Source organism: Paroedura picta, chromosome 3, assembly GCF_049243985.1.
Source record: "Paroedura picta isolate Pp20150507F chromosome 3, Ppicta_v3.0, whole genome shotgun sequence".
In the NCBI taxonomy this organism is placed as follows: domain Eukaryota; kingdom Metazoa; phylum Chordata; class Lepidosauria; order Squamata; family Gekkonidae; genus Paroedura; species Paroedura picta.
The window spans coordinates 162,455,963-162,479,198 of NC_135371.1; the positions used below are offsets into that span (position 1 = coordinate 162,455,963).

The window sequence follows — 23,236 nt, forward strand, 5'->3', positions numbered from 1 at the left end:
TCAGATTTTGTTGTGTTCAGATCAACACGGCTACCCACCTGCATCTAGCTTTTGCATTATTTCTTGTTGACTCCCACCCCTCCACCCCCCGGTGCACGGCCTTGCTACACATTTTTACTCGGCCAGGTAAGCCTCTCTATCTTCAACGGGACATTTGCTCCCCAAGAAGCGTGCAAAGGGATTGCAGCGCGGCGAGTCGCTCCTCCCGGCGGACTCAGCGGCCTTTCACCAGCTGCGAGAGAACTGTATCCCTGCCAGTCCGTAGCTGGGCATCCACACGAGGAACTACAACTCCCAGAAGGCGGTTCGTCAGGAAAGGGGCGGTGCTACCGCACGGCGCCCGCGATTGGCCGAGGGCGGCGATTTGAACGCGGCGCGAGACCGGCTCGCCTTCCTCCCTTCCACCGGGCTAGTTTTGCCGGCTGCGTGGCCGGTTGGTGGGCGAAGGAAAAGATTGCTGGTCCCGGGTAGGTAGCGGGCTTGGGGGAAGGGAAGCGATGCGCTAAAATCTGGGAAGAGGTCTGAGCCAGGGCGGTGGGTAATATAATGGAGGCGCCTTCTAGGGGTATCTGCCCGCCCCCAGCCCTGTAGCTTTTGCAAATAGGGTTAATTGTTACGGTTCTTCAGCTTTTCTTCAAATATTTTTGAAGCTAGATTCAGGTGGGCAGCTGGGTGGGTCAGAAGCAATGGGGCAAACTTTGAGTTCAGTGTCACCTTAAAGACCAGCAAGGTTTAATCCTGGATAGAAGCTTTCAATCATACACCAGACTTAAACTTCGCTGGACTCAAACTTTGTTCTGCTTTTGAAGTTAGTAGGCCTTTATGTCAGCCATTCTCAATCTTTTTTTTTTTTCCCATGGCCCTTTTAGGAGCTCTTTTCCGGTCCCAGGGGCCCGGCTGTAGGCAGGCCCCTTGTGCACTGAGCTAGGCTAAGGAAGGCCTAAGCTAAGGGTGTTTTAATTATACTCAAGGTACCTTGTCTTATATCTCCATGAGACAGGTTTCAGGAATATTTGACCAAGACAAGTGTATGTGTTGATTTCCCCCCTCTTTAATGCATTAATTAAAGCACCCGCAAAGGAATGGATTCAGGGGTAGTCAACCTGTGGTCCTCCAGATGTTCATGAACTACAATTCCCACGAGGGTAATGCTTTTTTTATAGGCTTCTAGCCACTGAAATTGGATATTAGTTCAGGCCTTGTGTCCCCTGATGGTGGGTGGGTGTGGCTCAAGGGAGAAACAGTGTGATATAGTTGTTAAGAGCAGTGGCCTCTAATCTGGAGAACTGGGTTTGATGCCTCACTCCTCCTCCATATGAAACCTTCTTGGGGGCCTTGGGCCAGGCACAGTTCTCTCCGAACTCTCCATCCCAACTGCCTCGCAAGGTGCCTGTTATGGGGAGAGGAAGGGCATGTGATCATAAGCTGCTTTGAGATACCTTAAGGTAGAGAAAACAGGGTATTAAAAACCAACTCTCTTTCTTCAGTGACAGAACATATGCTTTACATGCAGAAGGTCCCCCGATTCTATTCCCCCACATCTCCAGTAAAAAGGACCAGGCAAGTCCTTGACCTTAGACCAGGGGTAGTCAACCTGTGGTCCTCCAGATGTTCATGGACTACAATTCCCATGAGCCCCTGCCAGCAAATGCTGACGGGCTCATGGGGATTGTAGTCCATAGACATCTGGAGGACCACAGGTTGACTACACCTGCCTTAGACCAGCCTTTCTCAGCCTTTTTACCATTGAGAAACCCCTGAAACATTCCTCAGGCTTCGAGAAACCCTGGAAGTGAAGTCAGAAGGCCACATCTTCCTGCCAAGCTGTCAGAAGTCGCATGTCACCGGAAATGACATCACCAGGCCACTCCATAGCACAGACATATTTTCAGCTGGTTTATGTACAGAACCATACCTGCACTCTGGCCTGGCTACCAATTTGCTCTTCTTCATCATAGGGAGCCTGCCGAAACAGGACGGGGGCAAGCTTACTCCGCTCTGTCACCTCCACACACAAAACTATGACAGAAATGGAGCCAGAGTAGGCCTATGCTGCTCTACCCCCGCAGTTAAGTTAAAATGAGAGTACTTATTTTGCTGCCACATTTATCAATTATCTGATAACAAAGATTTGTATGGCTAGGGCCCCCCCTTTCAGCCCCTCCAGGCCCATCATTGGCCATGAGGGGAGGGGTTAACATGATTGTGTATGGCCATATCACTTGATAATTTTGTTTAATTAAAAAGATATTAAAAATCAACTCCCATCCATTTGGTAAAACCCAGGGTTTCATGACAGCCTACCTTAGATCCTGGGGACCTGCTGCCAATACTGATCTCGATAGACCAACAATTTGACTCAGCAGGCAGCTTCATGAGTGTGTCCTTGATATTTTCTTGTATCTCCTGCTAGGAAAGCTGAATATGCTGAGGGGCAATTGCATTCCAGTGATATCATCCTTTGTACTGGGCTGTAGATACCTAATCAGCCACTCTTCCGTCCCCAGCAGAAAAACTGTTTTCAGGTCAAAAATATAAGAATTAATCCACATTACACGGCAGCAGTTCAGACAGCAGTCTGCCTCTTGGTCTTGCTCCTTTGTTTAGTTTATATCAGCCTTTGTGCTTGTCTAGCAGCTGCTGCCGACATGCTGTTATGTGAGTAGCAGAGTGAGACAAGGCTGTGGCTCAGTGGAAGTGCCTCTGCTTTGCATACAAAGGTCCTAGGTTCAATCCCCGGCATCTCCAGTTAAAAGGACCAGATAGTAGACAATGTGAAAGGCTTGATGCTCCTGGAGAGCTACTAGACTAGATCTGTTCACAAGTGACAGTGAGCATGCATACAATCTCTTTATATGTGGATTCTTGACATACAGGTGTCTTCTTTATTTCTTCAGGATGCAAAATGAAGTTCCTCAAAGGCATGGACTTTGTGTCACAGACCGGCACTCCTCAAGGGACTCTAGCTTTGTTGTCAGAGCTGCAGGTACTACTCTACCCTTGATCTTAGCCAAAAGGCCGAGAAGGGCAAATAGCTGTAAATAGCATAGCCGGAGTTAACAAACTATTATCTGATGAATCTCCAGTAATTACCAACTAGTAGCCAGCTTCATAAGAGCCTCTTGTGGTGCAGAGTGGTAAGGCAGCAGAAATGCTGCCTGAAGCTGTCTGTCCATGAGGTTGGGAGTTCGATCCCAGCAGCTGGCTCAAGGTTGACTCAGCCTTCCATCCTTCCGAGGTTGGTAAAATGAGTACCCAGCTTGCTGGGGGGTAAACGGTAATGACAGGGGAAGGCACTGGCAAACCACCCCGTATTGAGTCTGCCATGAAAACGCTGGAGGGCGTCACCCCAAGGGTCAGACATGACTCGGTGCTTGCACAGGGGAGAACTTTACCTTTTTAGCCAGCTTCATAGTGTTTGTGGAACTGCTAGGCCATGCTCTGTGAACTGAGAATTTGAGAACATCTACCTGTATTCCTCTTAAGCCCCATTAAACTGGGGAATGTTATTATTTCTCCCCCTATTATCTAGATCAGCCTTTCTCAACTGTTTTACTGTTAAGAAATTTCTGAAACATTCTTCAGACTTCAGAAAACTGGGACCGGTCCAGTGAGTCTTTTCTGTAAACTGCAGAGAAAAATTGGGACAGTACTTTGGATGTGGCCCATTGCTGCTTGTACATTTTGATGGCAGCTCTTTCACCCAGCTACAAAAAGGGAGGGGCTTTGCAAAGTTTTAATCTCCTAGCACAGGGGTGGCCAAACGGTGGCTCTCCAGATGCCCATGGTCAACAATTCCCATGAGTCCCTGGCATTCTTGCAGTGGCTGGTTGGAATTGTAGTCCACGGACCTCTGGAGAGCCACCGTTTGGCCACCCCTGTACTAGCACATTGCCGCCGCCAAGATCCTAAAAGATCCTCACTTAAATTTCAGGAATACCTCTGCCCGGGAGCCAAGCACGCAGATACCGTGAGCCAAGCTTCCAGCCGGGCGACCGCCTGTGATGGGATCCTGCGGGCCTGCATCCACAGGTTTGCCGAAGGCTTGGACTGCCCGGAGCACCTGGAAGGTCTCCGGACTCTGGCTGAGAGGGCCTGCCACGGTTACAGGGAGGCTCGGCCACAGTACGTTCCTCTCTATCTGGAGAGGCTCCTCTACCACCTGCTGAGAGGCGCTGCTTCTCGGGGCCCGTCGGAGACCAGCCTGAGCTTTGCCAGCCTCCTCTGCACCGAACTGTCGAAGCACCAGCCCCCAGAGGTGCCCGCTGACGACTTCGCGTCCATCGCCAAGAGCGCCTTCAGCGTGCTGTGGAAGAGCGCCGACGCCGCGGCTAAGACGGACCGGACTCCCAAGCAGTCCAGGGCGGTGCTCCTGTCGCAGCTGCAGGCAGTGCGCTTCTTGGCTCTCCTCGCGCACAACTCCCCCGTCCTCTCGCTCAGAGAGCCCCCGTTCTTTACCTCTGTGGCAGCCCAGCATGCAGCCGCCGCCGCTTCTGTTTTCGAGGCCCAGCGGAGCCCGCTGCCCGGGGAGGACGCTCGTTTCCTCAGCGAACAGATGTCCGGCCATTTTGTTTCCGGCCTTCTGGAAAGGAGAGATACGTTGCCCTTCCAGGACACTCTCTGCATTTTTGAGCTCGCCGTGCTGAGGACTCGGTACCTCTGCAAGAGTGGCATCTTCGCGGAGAGCGAGGAAGTTCTCCAGCAGTCCCGGGCCTGTTTGAGAAGGTCCAAGGAGAGGAGGAGCTTCTTCAGTGCAGGGCTGGATGTTCTGTCTGTTGGCATCGAGCTGAACAGGTCCTTGGCGCTTCAGGACAGCTCGGTAGGCCTCCTCTTTGCCCGAGCGGCCAAGCTCCTAAGCGGCTTGTTGGATTCCGACAGCCATTTGCTGAAAGCGACGGTCGAAAGCTGCCAGCTGTTCATAACGGCCCTGTACGGGTACGCCAGGGAGACGAAACGGAGCTCCTTCGGTCTGCAGGACATTCTGGGGATCTCTGCCTTCATGGAAAGATACTTTGAGCTGCTTGGCAGTCTGCTGAAGGTTGTGAGTTTGTTTCCCCCCCCCCTGTTTGTTTTCTTCTCGCCAATTCATTTATATCCTGCCTTTCTTCCCCGTGGGGACCCAAGCCGCTCACAGCAAAAGGGCAAAGATATGGAAGAAACCAATGAACAGGAGGAGGGAAGGTTTCTTAAGCTTCTCCGTTTGCTCGGAGATCATCCTGCCGCTTAGGGACTTTGGTAGGGTTGCCAGCTCGGGGTTGGGGAAGACTGGAGATTTTGGAGGTTGAACCTGAAGAGAGGGGGTGCTTGGGGAGGGAGAGACTTCAGCAAGGTAGCCAGCCATAAACTTCGTCTTCCAAAGCAGTCATTTTCTCCAGGGGAACTGGTCTCTGTCATCCTGAGGTCAGGTGTAAATACAGGCCCCACCTGAAGATTGGCAATCTGAACTCAGGTTTGGAGCCAAGAGCGCTTCTGCTTGTGCTCAGGGGCTCTCATGCACAGGTCTTAAATGCCTTGAAAAGGAGAGAGACACAGACATTCTGCCTGCATCTTACACACTGGAAGCTATCTTCACACAATTTCTCTACCCGCTTTCACTTTTTCTACTCTTTCACTCCACAGTCTCCCCTGACTCAACACCCAGCCAAACCTTGCATGGGAAAGCTATGGTTGCATGGGAAAGCTATGGTGGTATTCCACCCCCCCCCAAAAAAAAAAAAAAGAAAACCACGCACGACTAGTGTAACCACACATGCAAGCTTATTACACAAGAGAAGAGGCAACCAACTTGCATTCTTCTGATGCTGGTCCCAGGGCTAAAGCTATTGATGCCGTGAGAGCAGGGGTGGCCAAACTGTGGCTTTCCAGGTGTCCTTAAACTACAATTCCCATGAGCCCCTGCACATGCTGGCAGAAGCTCATGGGAATTGTAGTCCCACGGACATCTGGAAAGCCACAGTTTGGCCATCTCTGCCTTAGAATGTAGGTTTGATGTGGGTGGGGGGCATGTTCAGGGGGAGGGGTGGGGTCCCAGATCAGTGAGGTTGAGGAGTGCTGGGTTATGAGACCATCGGTTGAGGCTGAGCTGAGGAAGAGATGAGGCCTCTTAGATAGTTCTTTCAAGCATATTTGAGAGAACAAAACCAATTCATAGATCATAGAGCTGGAAAGTGACCTGCAAGGTCATCACCCACAGTGATCCCAATTCCATGGCCAGATGATGCCCCCCCCCCAAACAACAAAACAAAACAAAAACCAAAATCCATGGTCAGTCTGGCCTGGATGAAATTCGCTTCCTGGTCCCAAAGTGGCAATTGGCATTTCCCTGGGCCTGCAAGAAAAGGCCACAAGAACCAAGCCCTGACACAATCCCTTCTGCCCATCCACTCACAATCTGCCTGAGTTGACAGAATCAGGATATATATTTTTGATGTACATAAAAAATATATCCATCTTACTGGTTTTAGGTGTTTATATATCTTTCTCTCCACTGGCAGCCCAAAGCAGTTTAAAACCTCTCCCACCCCATTTTATCCTCACAACCAACAGCCTCTTAAGCTGCAAGAAAAAATGGCCAGCCCAAGGTTACCCACAAGCTCCTGTAGCAGAGAAGGGTTTTGAAACTGGTCCTCCCATGTGCCACGCTGGCTTGTTCTTGCACTGATTAAAATTTGGTTCCATTGGAGGTGGGGCTAAACCAGCCTGCAGAACAGCCAGTTAATTGGCTCTTCCTGCCTATGTTCATGAAATACGTTTTTGTTTGGCTCCAAGGGTCTCGTAAAACACTCTTACCTTCTTTGCAAATACAATGCACAAAGATCTTCAGTGTACTGCAGTTTCTTTTATCCTCTTTTTGCTTGTGACATGTGTGTGTGTGTGTGGGGGGGGGGTCTCACAGTTACAGCTTAGGTCTCATAAAAGGCAATTTCATACAGAGTTACTCCCGTTGAAGCCACTGGACTCGGACTGGAAGTAACTCTGCATAACATCTACTTATTAATTAGTGAGGGGGCACCAGCTAGGCTTGGAGCCGTTCTAGCATCTCCCCGTGCTCATCTTCCCACCCTCCCCAGGTCCTGCAAGACGTGAAGCAGCAACAAACTCTGAAGAAGCTGCTGTACCATTTTGCCCAGCTGTACACCACCTTAGTCTATGACTCTCTTCAGACTCTGCAGGTAGGAGAAACCAAGGTGTGTGTGTGGGGGGGGGAGCAGCATCTGCCCTGTGGAACCCTGAACAGGCCACAAAATCCTGCAGTCTGTGTAGAAAGGAGACCAAGGGTTTTCATTGTTGGCCCCCAGTATCCTTAAGGGTTTGGGAGCATCTCTTCCACTATACCCCCCTGAGGGCATTAACATCAGCATTTACTCAGGGTTTCCAGCTCTAAAGAGAACAAATTGGCCTCAGTCAGAACCTGGGCTGGCTCCCGCCCCTCATAGAAGAGTGCCAAAGGAGGCCAGTGTCCTGCAGAACTTAGGACAGTTCCACAGACCTTATAAGGCAGGGCTGTTCCGCTAGGCCTCTCGTTGAGACCCAGTAAGATCTAATATTTGATCTCCAGGGCTTTCCCGCCTGTGCTCACTTCTGTCCCAGTTAGCTGAGCGGCCTGCTAATCTATATTATGCCCTCCCATGCTAATATTTTGAGGGCAATGCTAATTTTTTAAAAATCGCATTTTGACTTTAAATGCAAAATAGGTTTTGAATTTAATTTGTAATGTATGGGGTTTTAAGCATGTGGTCACTCGCCTTGAGTCCCTGAAGACAGGGTGGGTTAGAAATTTAATAAATAAATGAAATGAATGGGTCCGGGGGGTCTAGATCGGGGTAGTCAAACTGTGGCCCTCCAGATGTCCATGAACTACAATTCCCTTGAGCCCCCTGCCAGCATTCGCTGGCAGGGGGCTCTTGGGAATTGTAGTCCATGGACATCTGGAGGGCCGCAGTTTTGACTACCCCTGGTCTAGATTCTGCAGAGTGTCTGTGGTTGACTGGGACAGGAGTGTTGCAGAGGGAGACACAGAGGCGATAGAGGGGGAGAAGGGAGCAACGAAGGACGGGGGCCGTGAATGGGATCTACCCCCCTGCTTTCGGAAATGGTACACTCTATCAAATGATGCGTCAGCTCTTTAGACGGGTTCCAGATAACCATAGAACTTACATGCAAACTAGGTAGCAGATTGATGTCCATGGCAGACTCGTGGTGCAGTGTGGCTGGAGGAAGTGTGTGCACGTCCTATGCTTTTTGTTTCTTCTTCCTAAAACTTTCTCACAGGGGCCGGAGTCTCCAGGGATTCCTTCACTAGTGGCGTCCCTTCAGAAGGTTGCTTCCTGGATGCTGGATATGTTAGCTGGCCTTCCACAGAGCGAGCAGGCGGAATACCTGGATGTCTCAGGTCGGTATCAAGGGCTGTCTTCCTCTCCATGTACTGATCAGTGGAAGGCTGTTCTCCAGCATAAGAATCAAGTACACCTGTGTTGTTAGCAGGCTGCTAGAGCCATCTCAGGCTCAGGAATGCAAGTCTCTGTGCACGTGAACTGTATACGCGTGGCATAGTGGTTACACATGGCAAGCTGGGTTTGATTGCCTTCTCCTCCACATGCAGCCAGCTGGGTGACCTTGGGCTTGTCACAGCCCTGATAGAGCTGTTCTCACAGAGCAGTCCTGTCAGAGTTCTCTCACCCACCTCACAGGGTTTTTGTTATGCAGGCACGCAGCAGAAGAGTCAACACTAACATCTGAGTGGGGTGAGGAGAGAAGCTGTGTCTGGCAGTTCTCCCCAATATCTGACAGAATAGATTGCTTGGTGCAGGGGTTAAGAGCACAGGCTTCTAATCTGGCAGGCTGGGTTTGATTGCCCACTCCTCCACATGCAGCCAGCTGGATGTCCTTGGGCTAGTCACAGCCCTGATAGAGCTGTTCTCACAACAGTCCTGACAGAGCTCTCTCAGCCTCACCTACCTCACAGGGGAAAAGGAGGGAAGCGATCGTAAGTCACTTTAAGACTCCTTTGGGTCTCTTCTTCTTCCCTTCCTTCCCACACTTAAAAAGCAGAGATTTCTTGGTCATGGGAAACCCAGCCTACACATGTGCAATTCCTATGTGTTCCCATGCCGGTGGTTGTACTCATTCAGGGCATACAATGTCATACAAAGAGGGCTTTAACCTTGGAGGTTAACAGACCATGAGGAAGGATCTTGCTGGCTGGAGATGAGGCAGAAGCTTGTTTTATGTAGTGGTTTTCTTTCAAAAGCTGGCCTGCCACTCAGTCATGCTTGGCCTTTTCCCCTCCCTCTCTCTTCAACAGCATACTGCGTGTCCAGGCTGGGCTATAGCTTTTACTGTCGGAAGATGTTTGTTGAGTCTAACTCGATAGTTGAGCTCTTCTGCAGGAGGCTGGGCAAGGAGGAGCTGTTCAAGAACCCGGAATTCCCTACAGAAAAGGTATATAGCATTGTAGCTTCATGAACCCACATCAAGGTCTGCTCCAATGAGGAATGGCTCAAGGCAGTGGTTCTCAACCTGGGGTTGAACCCCTTTGGGGCTTGGCTGGAGGGGGGGCGCCATCGGCCTTGTGGGGTAGATCGAAAAAGAGAGTTTGTCTGTCTGCAGCAGCGGAGAAGAGCGAGATCGGCATTGTGGGACAAGAAGCAGAACTGAATTGAGAAACCCCGGAAAAAAAAAACAATTTATATACAGTCATGAATAATGGATCTTCTTCATGCCATTGGTCAATTTTGGCTTAATTTCTGTGAAAGAACACTTGCCTAATTTTATGGTTGAGGGTCACTACGACACAAGGAACTGTATTAAAGGGTCGCAGCATTAGGAAGGTTGAGAACTACTGGCTTAAGTTGACTTTCATATAAAAAGGAACGAAAACATCTAGTGCAGCAAATCTGAGCCTTGTTCTAAGATTAAGATCATGTGATTGCAGGGCAAGTGCCGATTCTGTAACACTTTGAAACAGAAAGGAAAGTCTCTATGCATTCTGTGACAGCTACGGCTACAGTCTTTTGGTTGTAAAATGGGAGGCTGTGGCTAAGGTAGCCTTTCTCAACAAACCCCGGAAATGTTCTTCAGGCTTCGAGAAACCCTAGAAGTGGCACCATCTTGCACAATATGATGGGTAGCAGAGCTGTGGACACACCTACCCGTGGACCCTCCCCTTCCCACCCCATATGACAGCCTTTCTCAACTTTTGTATTATTGAGAAACCCCTGAAACATTCTTCAGGCTTTGAGAAACCCCGGAAGAGGCACAATTGTGCAGAATACAGTTGGGAAGCATAGCTGTGGAAACGTCCACCCCCTTTGCACCCTGTTCAGGCCCATCATTGGTCATTTTGGGAGAGATGGGTGGGTTGACATGACTTGTTAGGTGTGAAGTCGTGTCCGATCCATTGCGATCCCATGGACAATGATCCTCCAGGCCTTCCTGTCCTCTACTATTCCCCGGAGTCCATTTAAGTTTGCACCGACTGCTTCAGTGACTCCTTCCAGCCACCTCATTCTCTGTTGTCCCCTTCTTCTTTTGCCCTCAATCAGTCCCAGCATTAGGCTCTTCTCCAGGGAGTCCTTCCTTCTCATGAGGTGGCCAACGTATATATGGAATATATATGGTCATAACACCCGATAAATGTTTAGCAACATTTTAAAAATATATAAAACATGAATTACCTCCCACCGATTCAGAAAACCCTTCCATGGCCATGAAGAAACCCCGGGGTTTCACGGTACCCTGCTTGAGAAAGCCTGGTACATAGTCACATCACGCATAAATGCTCAACAAATTTAAAAAATATATTAAAAATTAATTAATTCCCACCTCATTGGGAAACTTGCAGTTGTTGGACTCCACTCGAGTGCTCTTCTTTCTTCCTCTCAGCTACACAATTGCTTCAGGCTGCTTGTGGAGAACTACCGGAAGCTGGGTTCGTTTGAGGAGGCCCTGGAGGCCGTGGTCCTGTGGCTGGTCACCCAGGACGGCAAGATCGTGGAGCAGATGGCGGAGCCAGTCTCCTTCTGGCTGAAAGTTAAGATGGATGCCAGCAAACGCGGAGCCGATGATCTCAGACTAAAGTAAGACGAGGCTGAGCCGATTGAGGAGTGGGCGAGGGAAGGGTACAGTTCTTCCTGCAGGGATTGCCATTTGCCTGGTGTTGCTTAAACCTAGCCATTGGGGAGCAACGCTTAGATTTGTCCTGCTGTATCTCTGAGGAAGTTTGCCACTTTTCGGGATTCGTTGCTGTCCATCGTGTTCCCACTCCCTCCCCCGAAGAGACAAAATTTGGCAAAACTTACTTTTTGCTTTACTGCAGGGGTAGTCAAACTGCGGCCCTCCAGATGTCCATGGACTACAATTCCCAGGAGCCCCCTGCCAGCATTCACTGGCAGGGGACTCCTGGGAATTGTAGTCCATGGACATCTGGAGGGCCGCAGTTTGACTACGCCTGCTTTACTGGGAGAAAGGAACTCTGGTGTTACCTCTGCCATTGAGTGGTGGGAAGGAAACGAAAGAGGAAATGGAGACTGGTGTACTTTTTCATGCTACCAAAGACCTCCACCCAGAGCCGGGGTCCCCAACGCGGTGCCTGCGGGCACCACAACTCCTGCTGGCGGGGCTAGATGTTGTTTTTGCCCCCCGGGGTTTCTGATTGGCTACGCAGATTAATGGGCATTGCTCCCTGATATTTTGTGATTGACTCCACCTCCTGTGGCAGCCATTTTGTGACGGTGCCCACTGCCATGTGTGAGAATTCCAAAGGCGCCCACAGGTTGCTAAGCTTTCAAATAGGCTAGCTCACGAGGGATCAGCTGACTGGAACTTAACCACACCTGCAACGCCTTGAGGCGAGTAGAGCCTCTGAACACCGGAGACCAAAGGGGAAAATGGCGGCCAATGCTTTCATTGCCTGAACTGAGGCCCCTGGTGGTTTTGGAAAGGAATGCTTTTCCGGGTGGACCTCGGTCTGCTTGGCCAAGGCCTGTTAAAGTTCTTCTAAGCATTCGGCCTGCAGTGTTTAGACGGCTCCTCCTCTTCCTCAGCTCTAACTTGTGTTCACAGGACTCTGAAGGAAGGCCTGGAAAGATGCCACTTGACCCCTGAGGTCCTGCTGAAATTGCTGCTGGAGGAGCTGAAGGCCTACAAGAGTGTGCGAGCCGACACCGGCCAAGAGCGCTTCAACGTGATCTGTGACCTGCTGGACATCTGCTCAGAGGGCAGCGGCTTGGTACACGAGCGTGCTGTGGTCCTCATCGAACTGGCTCAGGTGCTGTGTTACCATGACTACACAGAGCAGACGGAATGGTGAGCAGTCAGTTGGGGGGGGCCATTTTGACCTGTGCTTGAGACCAATGCTTGTTTTGACGTTTCGCGTCCGCATACAGAGTTCAGGGAGGAAGTCCAGGGCCATCTAGTCCAATCCCCTGCAGAATGCTGGAAATTCATAACTAACTGACCACCCGCAGGGACCCCAATTTCATGCCCAGATGATGCCCCCCCCTTACAAGACTTTAATCCCTGGCATCGAAGAAATTCACTTTCTGAGTAGCTATCGGTCCCAATTCCAGTTAGCTTTCTGCATTGGCAGAACAAATCATAGAATCATAGAGTTGGAAGGGGCCACACAGGCCATCTAGTCCAACCCCCTGCTCTACACAGGATCAGCCCTAAGCATCCTAAAGCAAATCCTAAATGTGTTAGCTTGTGCCAAAGTACCTCATTGCCTACGAATGTTTGTTTGTTCGTTTGTTAGATTTGTTTACCGCCGCTCCCAGCAAGCTGGCTCGCGGTGGTTAACAATAAAACATCATATAACAGTAACAATCTAAGCATGTAACAATTTAAACAAATAAAACATCATATAACAATTTTAAACACCCCCCCAAAATACAAATCTACCAATACAACAATTTAAACACTCCATAAAACAATCACAATACTCCCAAATATTACAATTACAATGAAGATGGTGAATATATAACCCTCTTTACCGACGACCCATAGCTGTGGTCCTGGGCCATGGGCTTCATGGGGTTTACCTTATCCTTGCCCCTGAGGAAGCTGGCTATCAATGCCTTTTTTATCTTGTATGCCAGATACTTGTCTAAAGCTCTGTCTCTCCTTCCCTAGCTCTGCCCTGGATTCTGTCCACCAAGCCCTGCGGCTGCTGGACTTGGTCCCCAAAAATCCCCAGAACGAAGAGCAGCTCCAGGACGACAAGGCCCAAGCCCTGCTCTGGCTTTACATCTGCACGATCGAGAACAAAATGCAAGAGGTAGGTTGCAGGAAAGAAAGTGGGGCATAATTTTGCTGGCTCACGTCTGCTGCACGCCAAGAAATTACTATTCCCGACTTTTCAAAGATGGTGGTGGACCACTTCTGACCACTTGGCAGTCTTACTGAAGCGGCCCCTTTAAATTCTAAGATGACACCTAAAGGCCAAGTTTGGGTGATCGATTGATTTCTCACCACAGCAAACGCTGCATGAATAGCCAGGGCCTGGCTGGTGTCCAGGTTAACACCAAGAACCAGAAGCTTATGTAAATTTTTGCATGCTTAAACCACATCAACAGATAAGTTCATTCAAGACTGCCAGGGAGCCCTTGCTGCTCAAATAGGACTCGATAAGCAGTCTAATCTGGCTGGTCACCAAGCCCTTGCCTCATTGGTCTGTGGTTCTGGAATTCTCAGGTTGACTGTGGGTCGCTTTGACTTGGTGGTTCTGTTTCCAATAGGAGACTTTTGGCCAGTGGTTACTCGCCCTTCTGTGTTTTTGGCTATTGTTTGCCATGTAGAAAGCATGGAACTGTTTCCCCCATAGGCAATAGCTGAGGGGGGCTGGAGGCATCTTGTTCAAGGGCCCATAGAGTTTGACTCCTTGGTCCAATTCACTTGGAACTTGGGTGTTTTTAAGTGGATGAGCAACATCAGGTCTGCAATTTTGGTGAAATTTCGTCCCTGGAAAGGCTCTGCATAGAGAATAATACACTCCAAAAATCCGAATACTGAGCTGGTATTGGAATAGTCTGGAATATGGATGATTATGCCCTCCGTGAATTCTGGATCTGAAAAATACCTGTTTTTTTCCTGAGCCCCATTCCTATGAGGAGCTGCAAACATAACGAAGACTTTTGTGTTGACTTAGAATGCTTATTCCCGATGTTCATCCCACTTTGTTTTAATTGCTGTTGCTGTAGGTGGGCTTACATGTTAAATGCATGGAGCTTATTTTCAAACTAATTCTGTTTAACCATTCTAAAGCAAAGCCCTAGCTCATCCACTTAAAAACATCCATGTTCCAAGTGAATTGGACCAAGGAGTCAAACTCTATGGCCCCTTGAACAAGATGCCTCCATCCACCCTCAGCTATTGCCTATGGGGGAAACAGTTCCATGCTTTCTACATGGCAAAGAACAGCCAAAAACACAGAAACGCGAGTAACCTCCTATTGCTGGTTCCATCGACCAATTGTTCAGTTCGTTGAGCGTCCTGATGCTTTGGGGCTGTGTCACAAGAAACTTAGAGCACCTCGCAGAGATTGCAGGAACTCCCTCAGCTGGTGTGGTGTAGTGCAGGGGTCCTCAACCCCCGGTCCGCGGCAAAGGCCATGCTACCGGGCCGCCAGCGGCCGCGCCTTCCTCCCCCCCCCCCCCGCAGTGAGAGGGGGGGAAGAAGCAGGCACGGCCGCCGGCACACCAGCGACACAAACGCACGGAGCTGCCGCGCGTGCGTGTTTGCGCCCCCTGCTGGCGAAAACGCACACGCACGGCAGCTCTGCGCATGCGCATTAGCGCCACCTAGTGGCAAAAACGTGCATGCGCAACAACTGCGCGTTTGCGAGTGGCGGTGGCTGGGCCTCCGGTTCTCTCCAACCATCGGAGGCGGTCCCCGACTACTAGAAGGTTGGGGATCGCTGGTGTAGTGGCTACAGCACTGGGCTACAATCTGTTGTGAAAACAGAACTACAGGGATTTTTGGCCTTCAGTGGTGACCCTTGGAGGAGTCTTCGGTGCAAGAGACGTTCCAAGGTGTTTTGCACCACCTGCCTCCAAATCGCCATCCTAGTTTTCCTTGGTACTGACAAGGGCTGACCCTGCTTAGCTTCCCAAGTCCGATGAGATTGGGTTAGATGCCCAACGGTACCTAAACCAGATTCAGTGAACTATCCCGAGAGTGCCGTTCAGGCGTTACCAAAGCTCTTCTTTTTCTCAACCACAGAGTAATAAGCAAGAACAGAGAATCAAGAACAGCCACGCCCAGGGGCTAAAGAATTCACAGGCTCTTGAAGGGGTGGAGACAAATGACCTTGGCTACGAGGATAAGGCCCAGGACGACAAGTTCCTGTACCTTGGCATCGCATTTAACCTGTCTGCAGATTCTGGTGAGGAGCTTTGTTGTAAATTGGGGAAGGGGGAGGGGAGAATGGGGTTGAAATTCATAACGCACTGTAAATGGAGCAGAATAACTACTAGAAACCAGGAAGGGTCTTCTTTGAGTGGGTTTCTTTGCATGAACTTGTCCTTTCTGGGCTTTGCCCTATCAACATAAAGGTAAAGGTATCCCCGGTGCAAGCACCGGGTCATGTCTGACCCTTGGGGTGACGCCCTCTAGCGTTTTCATGGCAGACTCAATACAGGGTGGTTTGCCAATGCCTCCCCCTGTCATTACCGTTTACCCCCCAGCAAGCTGGGTACTCATTTTACCGATCTCGGAAGGATGGAAGGCTGAGTCAACCTTGAGCCGGTTGCTGGGATCGAACTCCCAGCCTCATGGGCAGAGGTTCAGACTGCATGTCTGCTGCCTTACCACTCTGCGCCACAAAAGGCCCTTCCTAGCAACATAGGTGGCCCCTAAGAAGCATAGAATCATAGAGTTGGAAGGGGCCTCCAGGGTCGTCTAGTCCAACTCCCTACACAATGCAGGAAATTCACAACTATCTGCCCACCCAGAATGATCCTAATTCCATGCCCAGGTGATGCCCCTCCCTGAAAAATACCTAGAATTCCTGGCCAGTCTGGTCTGGTGGAAATTCGCTTCCTGATTCCAAAGTGGTGATTGGCATTTCCCTGGGCATGCAGGAAAGGGCCACAAGAGCCAAGCACCAACACAATCCCCTCTGCCCACACAGTCACAATCTGCCTAAGTTCACAAAATCAGCAATTGGTTTTACCTTGTATGGGGATGGCTTTCAAATCAGGGGCTTCCTAGGAGACCTGAATTATGGATGCTCCGTAATGAAGCTACAATCGAAATGCACAGCCTCCTTGCAATCCCTACAAGCTTTAGGCTGTGCTTTGCAAGCTGCCTTGAGCCACAAGAAAAAACAGGATAATTTTTTTTAAATGCATACATTTACTGCCAAAGGGGAACCATAGGTCTTCCGGAAGAACCAAACCGTTCAAAAATAAATATTCAATTTTGGCTTGTAGCTTCTTAGGCTGTTTTAGCAGCTTCTGTTGGCAAAATGAGTCTTTATTTGTGAACGGTTTGAGTTCTGGCTGTTGCGGACAGAATTGGGTTTGGAAACGAAGCCCTCAAGGGTGGTAGCTGTGCCCTCCGTCCCCCTGGCTTAACATTGTCCATCCCTTGCAGCGCAATCAAAGTGTTTGGATGACGCCTATGACTTGTGGGAGGAACTCCTCGGCAAGGGACAGATCCCAGCTGTGCGTAGCGTTGAGCAGACGGTGGCCTCTCTGCACATCATGGCCGCCCTGTACAGGATGATGGGAAAGGTAACGGAATGTGGTCTTTCGCTTTTGGAAGAGATCCGTGGCTACCCCTTCTTGGAACTTGAAGCTGGAAGTTTTCTCCTGAACCCTCTTCTGCCCCCAAACTTTCATACTCCCTTACTCACTGCCCTGCCTCCTGTCTCCTGTCCCACAGCCACTACGGGCCATTGAGAGCTACTTCATGATCTCGGAGCTCTCTCGTGCCCTTGCAGATGCTCCAGGGACGACCAACGCCTTGTGTCAGATCGCCAAACTTTTCTTCCAGCTAGAATGTCCCACTTATGCAGAGGTAAGCTTTGAGAGCAGCCGGGGAACAGAGAGGCCGTTGCCCACCCTTGCACCTACATGAGCCAGCTGCCATGTGTGAGTTCCGAGCGCCGGTCCATCTGGCTCTGTGCCGCTCGCTCGGAATGCAGCCGTCTAAGGTTCTGCCCTGCTATTGGAAGCCCCTATGCTAGAGGCCTATAATTGAAACCAGGTCCTTGTACATGAAAAGTCGGGGCCTTTTCTGGTCTAAGGCCTCCTGCATATAGAAAAGCAGAATCTGAACCCACTTCGTCAAGCTACAGGGCCCTCCCCCTCAGCCTCCCTCCTATGGCACCCACTACAATTCCGCCTAACCCACTGGGCTATCAGTAAGCGTTAATTTAATGTTCTCTATATTTTTCTACCATTCTGTGTTGTTTGTTGTTATCACTTTATTATCGGAAAAATAAGTTACCTGTGTTGTTTCTGTTTTATGTGAACTGCTCTGAGCCTTCAGGGAGGGCGATGGGTGGATGGATGGATGGATGGATGGATAGGGAGGGAGGGCTATTAAGGGGTTATGATTGGTTTTATTCGGGCTTTTACCTGTTTTATGTAACCCACCACGAATCCACGGAGAGTGGCGGGATAGAAATTGAAAGGATGGATGGATAGATAGATAGATGCAGCTACTACAAGTCAAGAGCTGTGCTATGAGGCAATGCAAGCATCTCCACTTCTGGCCTTTTCAGCGTTAAAGGAGTGGGAGCCCTGGTCTAGATCTGTTTTATGCCACCCTTTTTGGAAGGAGATTGGGGCAGGGCATCCCTGGGTATCCGGATCCATGACCTCCCCGTTGCTGAAGTCAACCGAAGGCTGAGCTTTAATATCCCCACTGGAGGATCTGTTCCACCCCCCCATTAATGATGTCCTTTTCTGTCCTGTTTTTCTTCTAGATGGTCTTGAAGGAAGCGGAGTCCTGCTGGCAAAGCGTTGACCGTAGCAAAGACTTCGCCTTGCTGACGAACCAAACGCTATCCGTCCTCCGAAGCAGATTGTGCTTGGCAAATTGCAAGGTAATCTTGAGCGCATCCAGCAGGGCTTGACTCTACTTTGTGTCTGCTAAGAAGAGGAAGATGAGAAGATGCAAGTTTAGAAAACGGCATCTGTGCACTCTCGGTTTACTGCAGGGGTCTAAAGCAGATGGAGGCAGTAGGCTGTTCTCAGAATAATCCCCTAATCCAGGGGTGGCCAGACTGTGGCTCTCCAGATGTCCATGGACTATAATTCCCATGAGCCCCTGCCAGTCTGGTCACCCCTGCCCTAATCCAACCACTCGCTCCAAAGCAGATAGCTGATAATAATGCCTCGTTCTTCTCTAGTTCTAGCTTGAGAACTCTTGGGGCTGAGTAGGAGTTTGAATATTAGTCTCCTCCGTCAAAGTCCAAATCTATTCACTAGCCACACTATCTTTTAATTCCACTGGTCCTCTATATCAGTGACTTCCCTGGGCTTGTTTCTGCAATCCATCTGCAGTTGGAACCACCTAAGCCGAGTAGATCTGAACAAGACAGGGACAGCATCCTCCACCAATTTATCTTCGCAGCAGCAAGAACTAACTGGAGAAGAGGAGGGCAAAGGGGTGTTTATCATAGCTGTGTTGAACCCCATGAAAAGTAGACATCTTGAAGAGGGGGCCAACTTGTTGACTGCAGCTTTAGAGATGAGGACTAGAAGCAACAGGTCCAAATTACAGGAAAGGAGGTTCCGCTTCAATATTAGAAAGCGTTTTCCGATGGGGAGGGTTGTTGGTAGATGGAGTAAATCTGCCTGAAAGGGTGGTGGAGTCTCCTCCATGGAGATATTGGATGAGGACCAGTCAGGAGGGTTATGATTTTTAAATCTCTGAGAAGGTGGAGGACTGGACTGGATGGTCCTTTGTGGTCTCTTCCAGCTCTCCTTGTCACCGCTATCTAAACCAAGATTTGCTCAAGTCTGGATGCCTTTTGTTGTTTGAATTACAGCCACTTTTCATTTTGGGGGGCAGCAGTTTAGGAACAGAATCAGCTATTTGGGTTTAAATCAGCGGTTTAAAGGTCAAAGGTAATGTAGATGGGGGTAGTCAACCTGTGGTCCTCCAGATGTCCATGGTTTGCTGGCAGTGGCTCATGGGAATTGTAGTCCAACCCCTGGAGGACCACAGGTTAACTATTCCTGCTCTAGTGGGAAATCTTTTCAATTTTAGGGCAGCCCATAAAAAGCTCTGCCTTACGGGATCCCTACCCACTTGCCAACAAGCTCGGTGGGCTCCAGGAGAAGTGCTAGTAGGTACAACGGTACTTATCGGCGCCATGTTGGGAAACGCTGGCTTAGAGGCTATAGATCTCATGCTTTCCTGGGTGGCCGGCTTCATGGGTCCCCTTCTCATGGGCAGGTTGAAGAAGGCCTCGACCTGCTGCTGGAAAACCTACAAAACCCAGCCTTGCAAAGGCCGTCTAAGCTGTGGTACCTACTCCGAGGCAGCACCCTCCAGTTAACAGCCTTGTATCTCGGTCTGCCTCCTTCCACCTTCCCACTGGCACTCAGGCAAAAACTGTACGCTCAAGGTGAGTATGCAGCTTGTACGTCTGTTGAACCTGTGACCCACCCTGGGACTCAAGGGGGACCCGAATGGCTGAGGAACAGAAGAGAGGAGACATCTCCATGTTTAGCGGGAAAGCTAGGCATATGTTTGGAATAGAATTCCATCCCAGATACAAACTAAAAATGTAAGCTTTTGATTAGCGGGAGCTTTCGGCGTTCCACAGGGCCTGCAAGGAGGAGCTCTTCCGCCAGGTCTGTGGTTGAGGCCGGCGCGCTAAGGAAGATCTAGAACCCCCCCCCCCGCGGGTTATTCTGTTGGCGGATTAAGATCAGCAACCCCTATTGGGGAGGGGATCTGCTTCTGTTTTTTTCACCATTATACCTGTGTATGGATTGTTTTGCGTTTGATAGATTAATTGGACTGTTTTTAGGGGGCAATTTTATTGGGCTTTTTATGCGGGTTCTGTAACCCGCCACGAGCCTTTTGGGAGGGGCAGGCTAGAAATTTAATAAATAAAATTATGATTGTGAACTTCTGCAAGGCCTTTCAGGCTCTTCCGCAAGTCTTGTGAACATTCCGCAAGGCCTGGCAGGCTCCTGATGCTGCTTAAATATGATGGACGCTCCTCTCAGTGAGGGAACACCTGCATTTGAGATGTTTGTACTGAAGATGCCTCTCCCACCGATGCTGCTTGCTCCTTGAAATGTATAACCACTTGGCACATATTGCAGGCCACATGCCATTGCGGTGCGCAGGCTAGGCCCTGTAGCCCAGGGTGGATCGTCTGTGTGTCTTCAATTTTCCCCAGATCTCAGTAACGTGCAAATGTCCCATAGCAGAGGCACAGGGGCTCCTTGTAGAAAGGACTGCCTTGACGCAGGATAGGTGGGAAGCAATGGGGCTAGCATATCTCACATGCCTCTCTTTCTTCGCAGGGTGGAAGACTCCCGAAACTGCTCTGTGCGATGCTCACAAACTCTACCGCAGCATTATTTCTAACTTGTTGATCTGCAGTGACAAATCTGCTAAAGATGCCCTGGACCATCTGTTTGTAGATCATGGTAAAACGAGACCTGTTTTCTGTCAGTGTGTAGAGCAGGGGTGGTCAAACTGCGGCCCTCCAGATGTCCATGGACTACAATTCCCATGAGCCCCTGCCAGCAAATGCTGGCAGGGGCTCATGGGAATTGTAGTCCATGGACATCTGGAGGGCTGCAGTTTCTCTACCCCTGGTGTAGAGACTTTTGTCTCTCAATTCTTGTACTTTTGAGTTCTCCCCTGCACAAAACTCAACAATCTTGCTTTCACCTGCTTACTCCCATAACGATGGCCAGAGGCAAGAAACCTTCAGACCTGCCTAGCTTTTCAAAAAAGACTGGTGGTGAATACATTCTGGCATGTGGATTTGACAGGGAGCTGTCAGCCTAACTGCAGATGAGCAGTCCACTATGGCTGCCTTTCTCTATCCTATGCTGATCTTTTAGCCCAGACACTGAGAGATCAGGATTTTAAAGAAAATATCTTGATTTCTTTTTACAGCCAGCCTGGTTCAGGAGAAGGGCCAAAAAGATGTGACATGGGGGATTCTGCAAAAAACAACAACCCATTGTTGTTGGAGTAAATGCAGTTGCGGAATTCAGTGTTTGCTGCAGAATAGAGCCTCCGTCTGATCTACTTGAAATTAACAAAATGGGCAGCAACCTTAAAATATGAATAGTTTTATGTGAGATGGGACTGCCTTAAGCTTAAGCTGCTCTGCACACCATTCTCTTCCCCTTTCTCAGGTGACAACCTTGTGCAGAAGTGGCAGGTCCTGGCTGACATGTTCGTTTGCTCCGAAACGTTCATCTCCCTCCTCGGCAAGATAGAGACCGTAAGCGAAGCAAAAGCTTTCTGCCTAGAAGCTCTCAAGATCTCTATGAAGCTGCAGTCCCTCCGATGGTAAGGCCCTTTGGATCAAACACCCTTCTTGCCATGGATAGGACCATGGGAGGGGGACCTGCAGCAAAGGACCTGCAGCCTATTACAGTATCTTTTTCAAAGGTGCAGATCCAGTTTTTTTAGCAGCATGAAGCCTGCATTGAAAAAGGGAGGGTCCATGACTCAGTGACAGACCAACTGCTTGGCATGCAGAAGGTCCCAGGTTCAATCCCTGAAGTGTCTGGTTAAAGGATCTGGTGGGAGATGATGCAGAGGCCTTCTACCAAAGATCCTAGAAGCATGGTGGCCGAACTGTGGCTCTCCAGATATCCATGGACTACAATTCCCATGAGACCTTGCTAGCAGGGTCTCATGGGAATTGTAGTCCATGGGTATCTGGAGAGCCACTGTTTGGCCACCGCTGTGAGAACCACTGCGAGCATTGGGTCGACAACGCTGACCTTGATGGATTAGACGTCTGGTTCAATATAAGGCAGCTTCATGTTTCATGACTCGTTTTGGGGACGTGTTGGCTGACCGACCTGTACCATTGGCATGCAGCCACATACCTAAATTAAACCAGGGATACAGTTAATGAACTGCAAGGCTGCAGTTTGCTTGGTTTGAAGAGGACCCCAATGTGAGCCAAACGCTTCAAGGATCTGATGATGGGAATTGGCATTGGGTTGCATTGTTTCTCTAATTTTGTAATCTGCCTTCAGTTTCATGAGAAAGGCAAACTGGTGACCGCTGCTGCCTGTGTTTCAGGGCCTCTAACGTTGTCTCTGGCTGCCTTTTCGTCTCAGGTGTGCTCGGTTTTTGGTCCTGAAGAGCAAGCTGGAGCTCCAGCGGGGCGAACTGGAGCTGTGTCACTCTGATCTTGAGCAGGTGTTGTTTCTTCTGGAATCAGGCACTGGTGAGCCTTGGCCTTAATCCCCCCCCCCCGCCACCCATTATATTCCAGGCGTGAGATGGGGGAGTCTTACATTGCAGATGGACAGGCCAGCTTCAGTTGCAGGTTCCTTCACCTGCTCTTGAGATAAGTCTCAGCTTGGGCCAGCAGGAATTCCGCTCTCAGATCTATGCTGTGTGCTTGTCCCACATTCTTGCAGGGGTAGGGGGCAAGGAGAATGGGAAAACAGGGATCAGTAGAGAAACAGCTATGAGGTGGGGGAGGTGTGTACTGCAATTAAGCTGGAGTTGAAAGAGCCTCTTGTGGCGCAGAGTGGTAAGGCAGCAGACATGCAGTCTCAAAGCTCCGCCCATGAGGCTGGGAGTTCGATCCCAGCAGCCGGCTCAAGGTTGACTCAGCCCTCCATCCTTCCGAGGTCGGTAAAATGAGTACCCAGCTTGCTTGGGGGTAAACGGTAATGACTGGGGAAGGCACTGGCAAACCACCCCGTATTGAGTCTGCCATGAAAACGCTAGAGGGCATCACCCCAAGGGTCAGACATGACCCGCTGCTTGCACAGGTGATACCTTTACCTTTAGAAACAAATTAAATCTTGAGTTGTGGAGGGAGTCTTTATGATGATGATTTACATAGAGGTAAATTTCTGAGGACAGAACAATAGAAATGTACCTGAGGCTGAGAAGTCTGTGAGAGCCAGAGTGGTGAAGGGGGTAAGAGCCTCTGCTTCTAACCTGGGGAGCTGAGGTTGATTCCCCACTTCTCCTCTACATGCAGCCAGCTAGGTGAATATGGGCAAGTCAAAGCCCTGCTGGAGTTGTTCTCACAGAGCGATTCTGTTAGAGC

At 49.9% G+C, this 23,236-nt stretch overlaps 1 protein-coding gene across 2 annotated transcripts in view; it reads left to right on the top strand.

The window, feature by feature from the left end:
* Window positions 1-342: 342 nt before the first annotated feature.
* The window catches only part of ESPL1 (extra spindle pole bodies like 1, separase), a 42,682-nt gene continuing 19,788 nt past the window's right edge, over window positions 343-23,236 (top strand). Inside the window, exons 1-17 of one of the 2 annotated variants that reach the window (XM_077329125.1) lie at window positions 343-467; window positions 2,898-2,986; window positions 3,935-5,041; window positions 7,071-7,172; window positions 8,272-8,392; window positions 9,305-9,441; window positions 10,885-11,078; window positions 12,064-12,306; window positions 13,132-13,276; window positions 15,220-15,382; window positions 16,594-16,733; window positions 16,885-17,019; window positions 17,933-18,052; window positions 19,411-19,582; window positions 20,496-20,621; window positions 21,345-21,501; window positions 22,287-22,396. In XM_077329125.1, the coding sequence (XP_077185240.1) occupies window positions 2,906-2,986; window positions 3,935-5,041; window positions 7,071-7,172; window positions 8,272-8,392; window positions 9,305-9,441; window positions 10,885-11,078; window positions 12,064-12,306; window positions 13,132-13,276; window positions 15,220-15,382; window positions 16,594-16,733; window positions 16,885-17,019; window positions 17,933-18,052; window positions 19,411-19,582; window positions 20,496-20,621; window positions 21,345-21,501; window positions 22,287-22,396 (3,253 nt within the window). In that variant the 5' untranslated portion in view covers window positions 343-467; window positions 2,898-2,905. The remainder of the gene's footprint in view (window positions 468-2,897; window positions 2,987-3,934; window positions 5,042-7,070; window positions 7,173-8,271; window positions 8,393-9,304; window positions 9,442-10,884; window positions 11,079-12,063; window positions 12,307-13,131; window positions 13,277-15,219; window positions 15,383-16,593; window positions 16,734-16,884; window positions 17,020-17,932; window positions 18,053-19,410; window positions 19,583-20,495; window positions 20,622-21,344; window positions 21,502-22,286; window positions 22,397-23,236) is intronic. The other variant, XM_077329126.1, reaches the window with a different exon arrangement.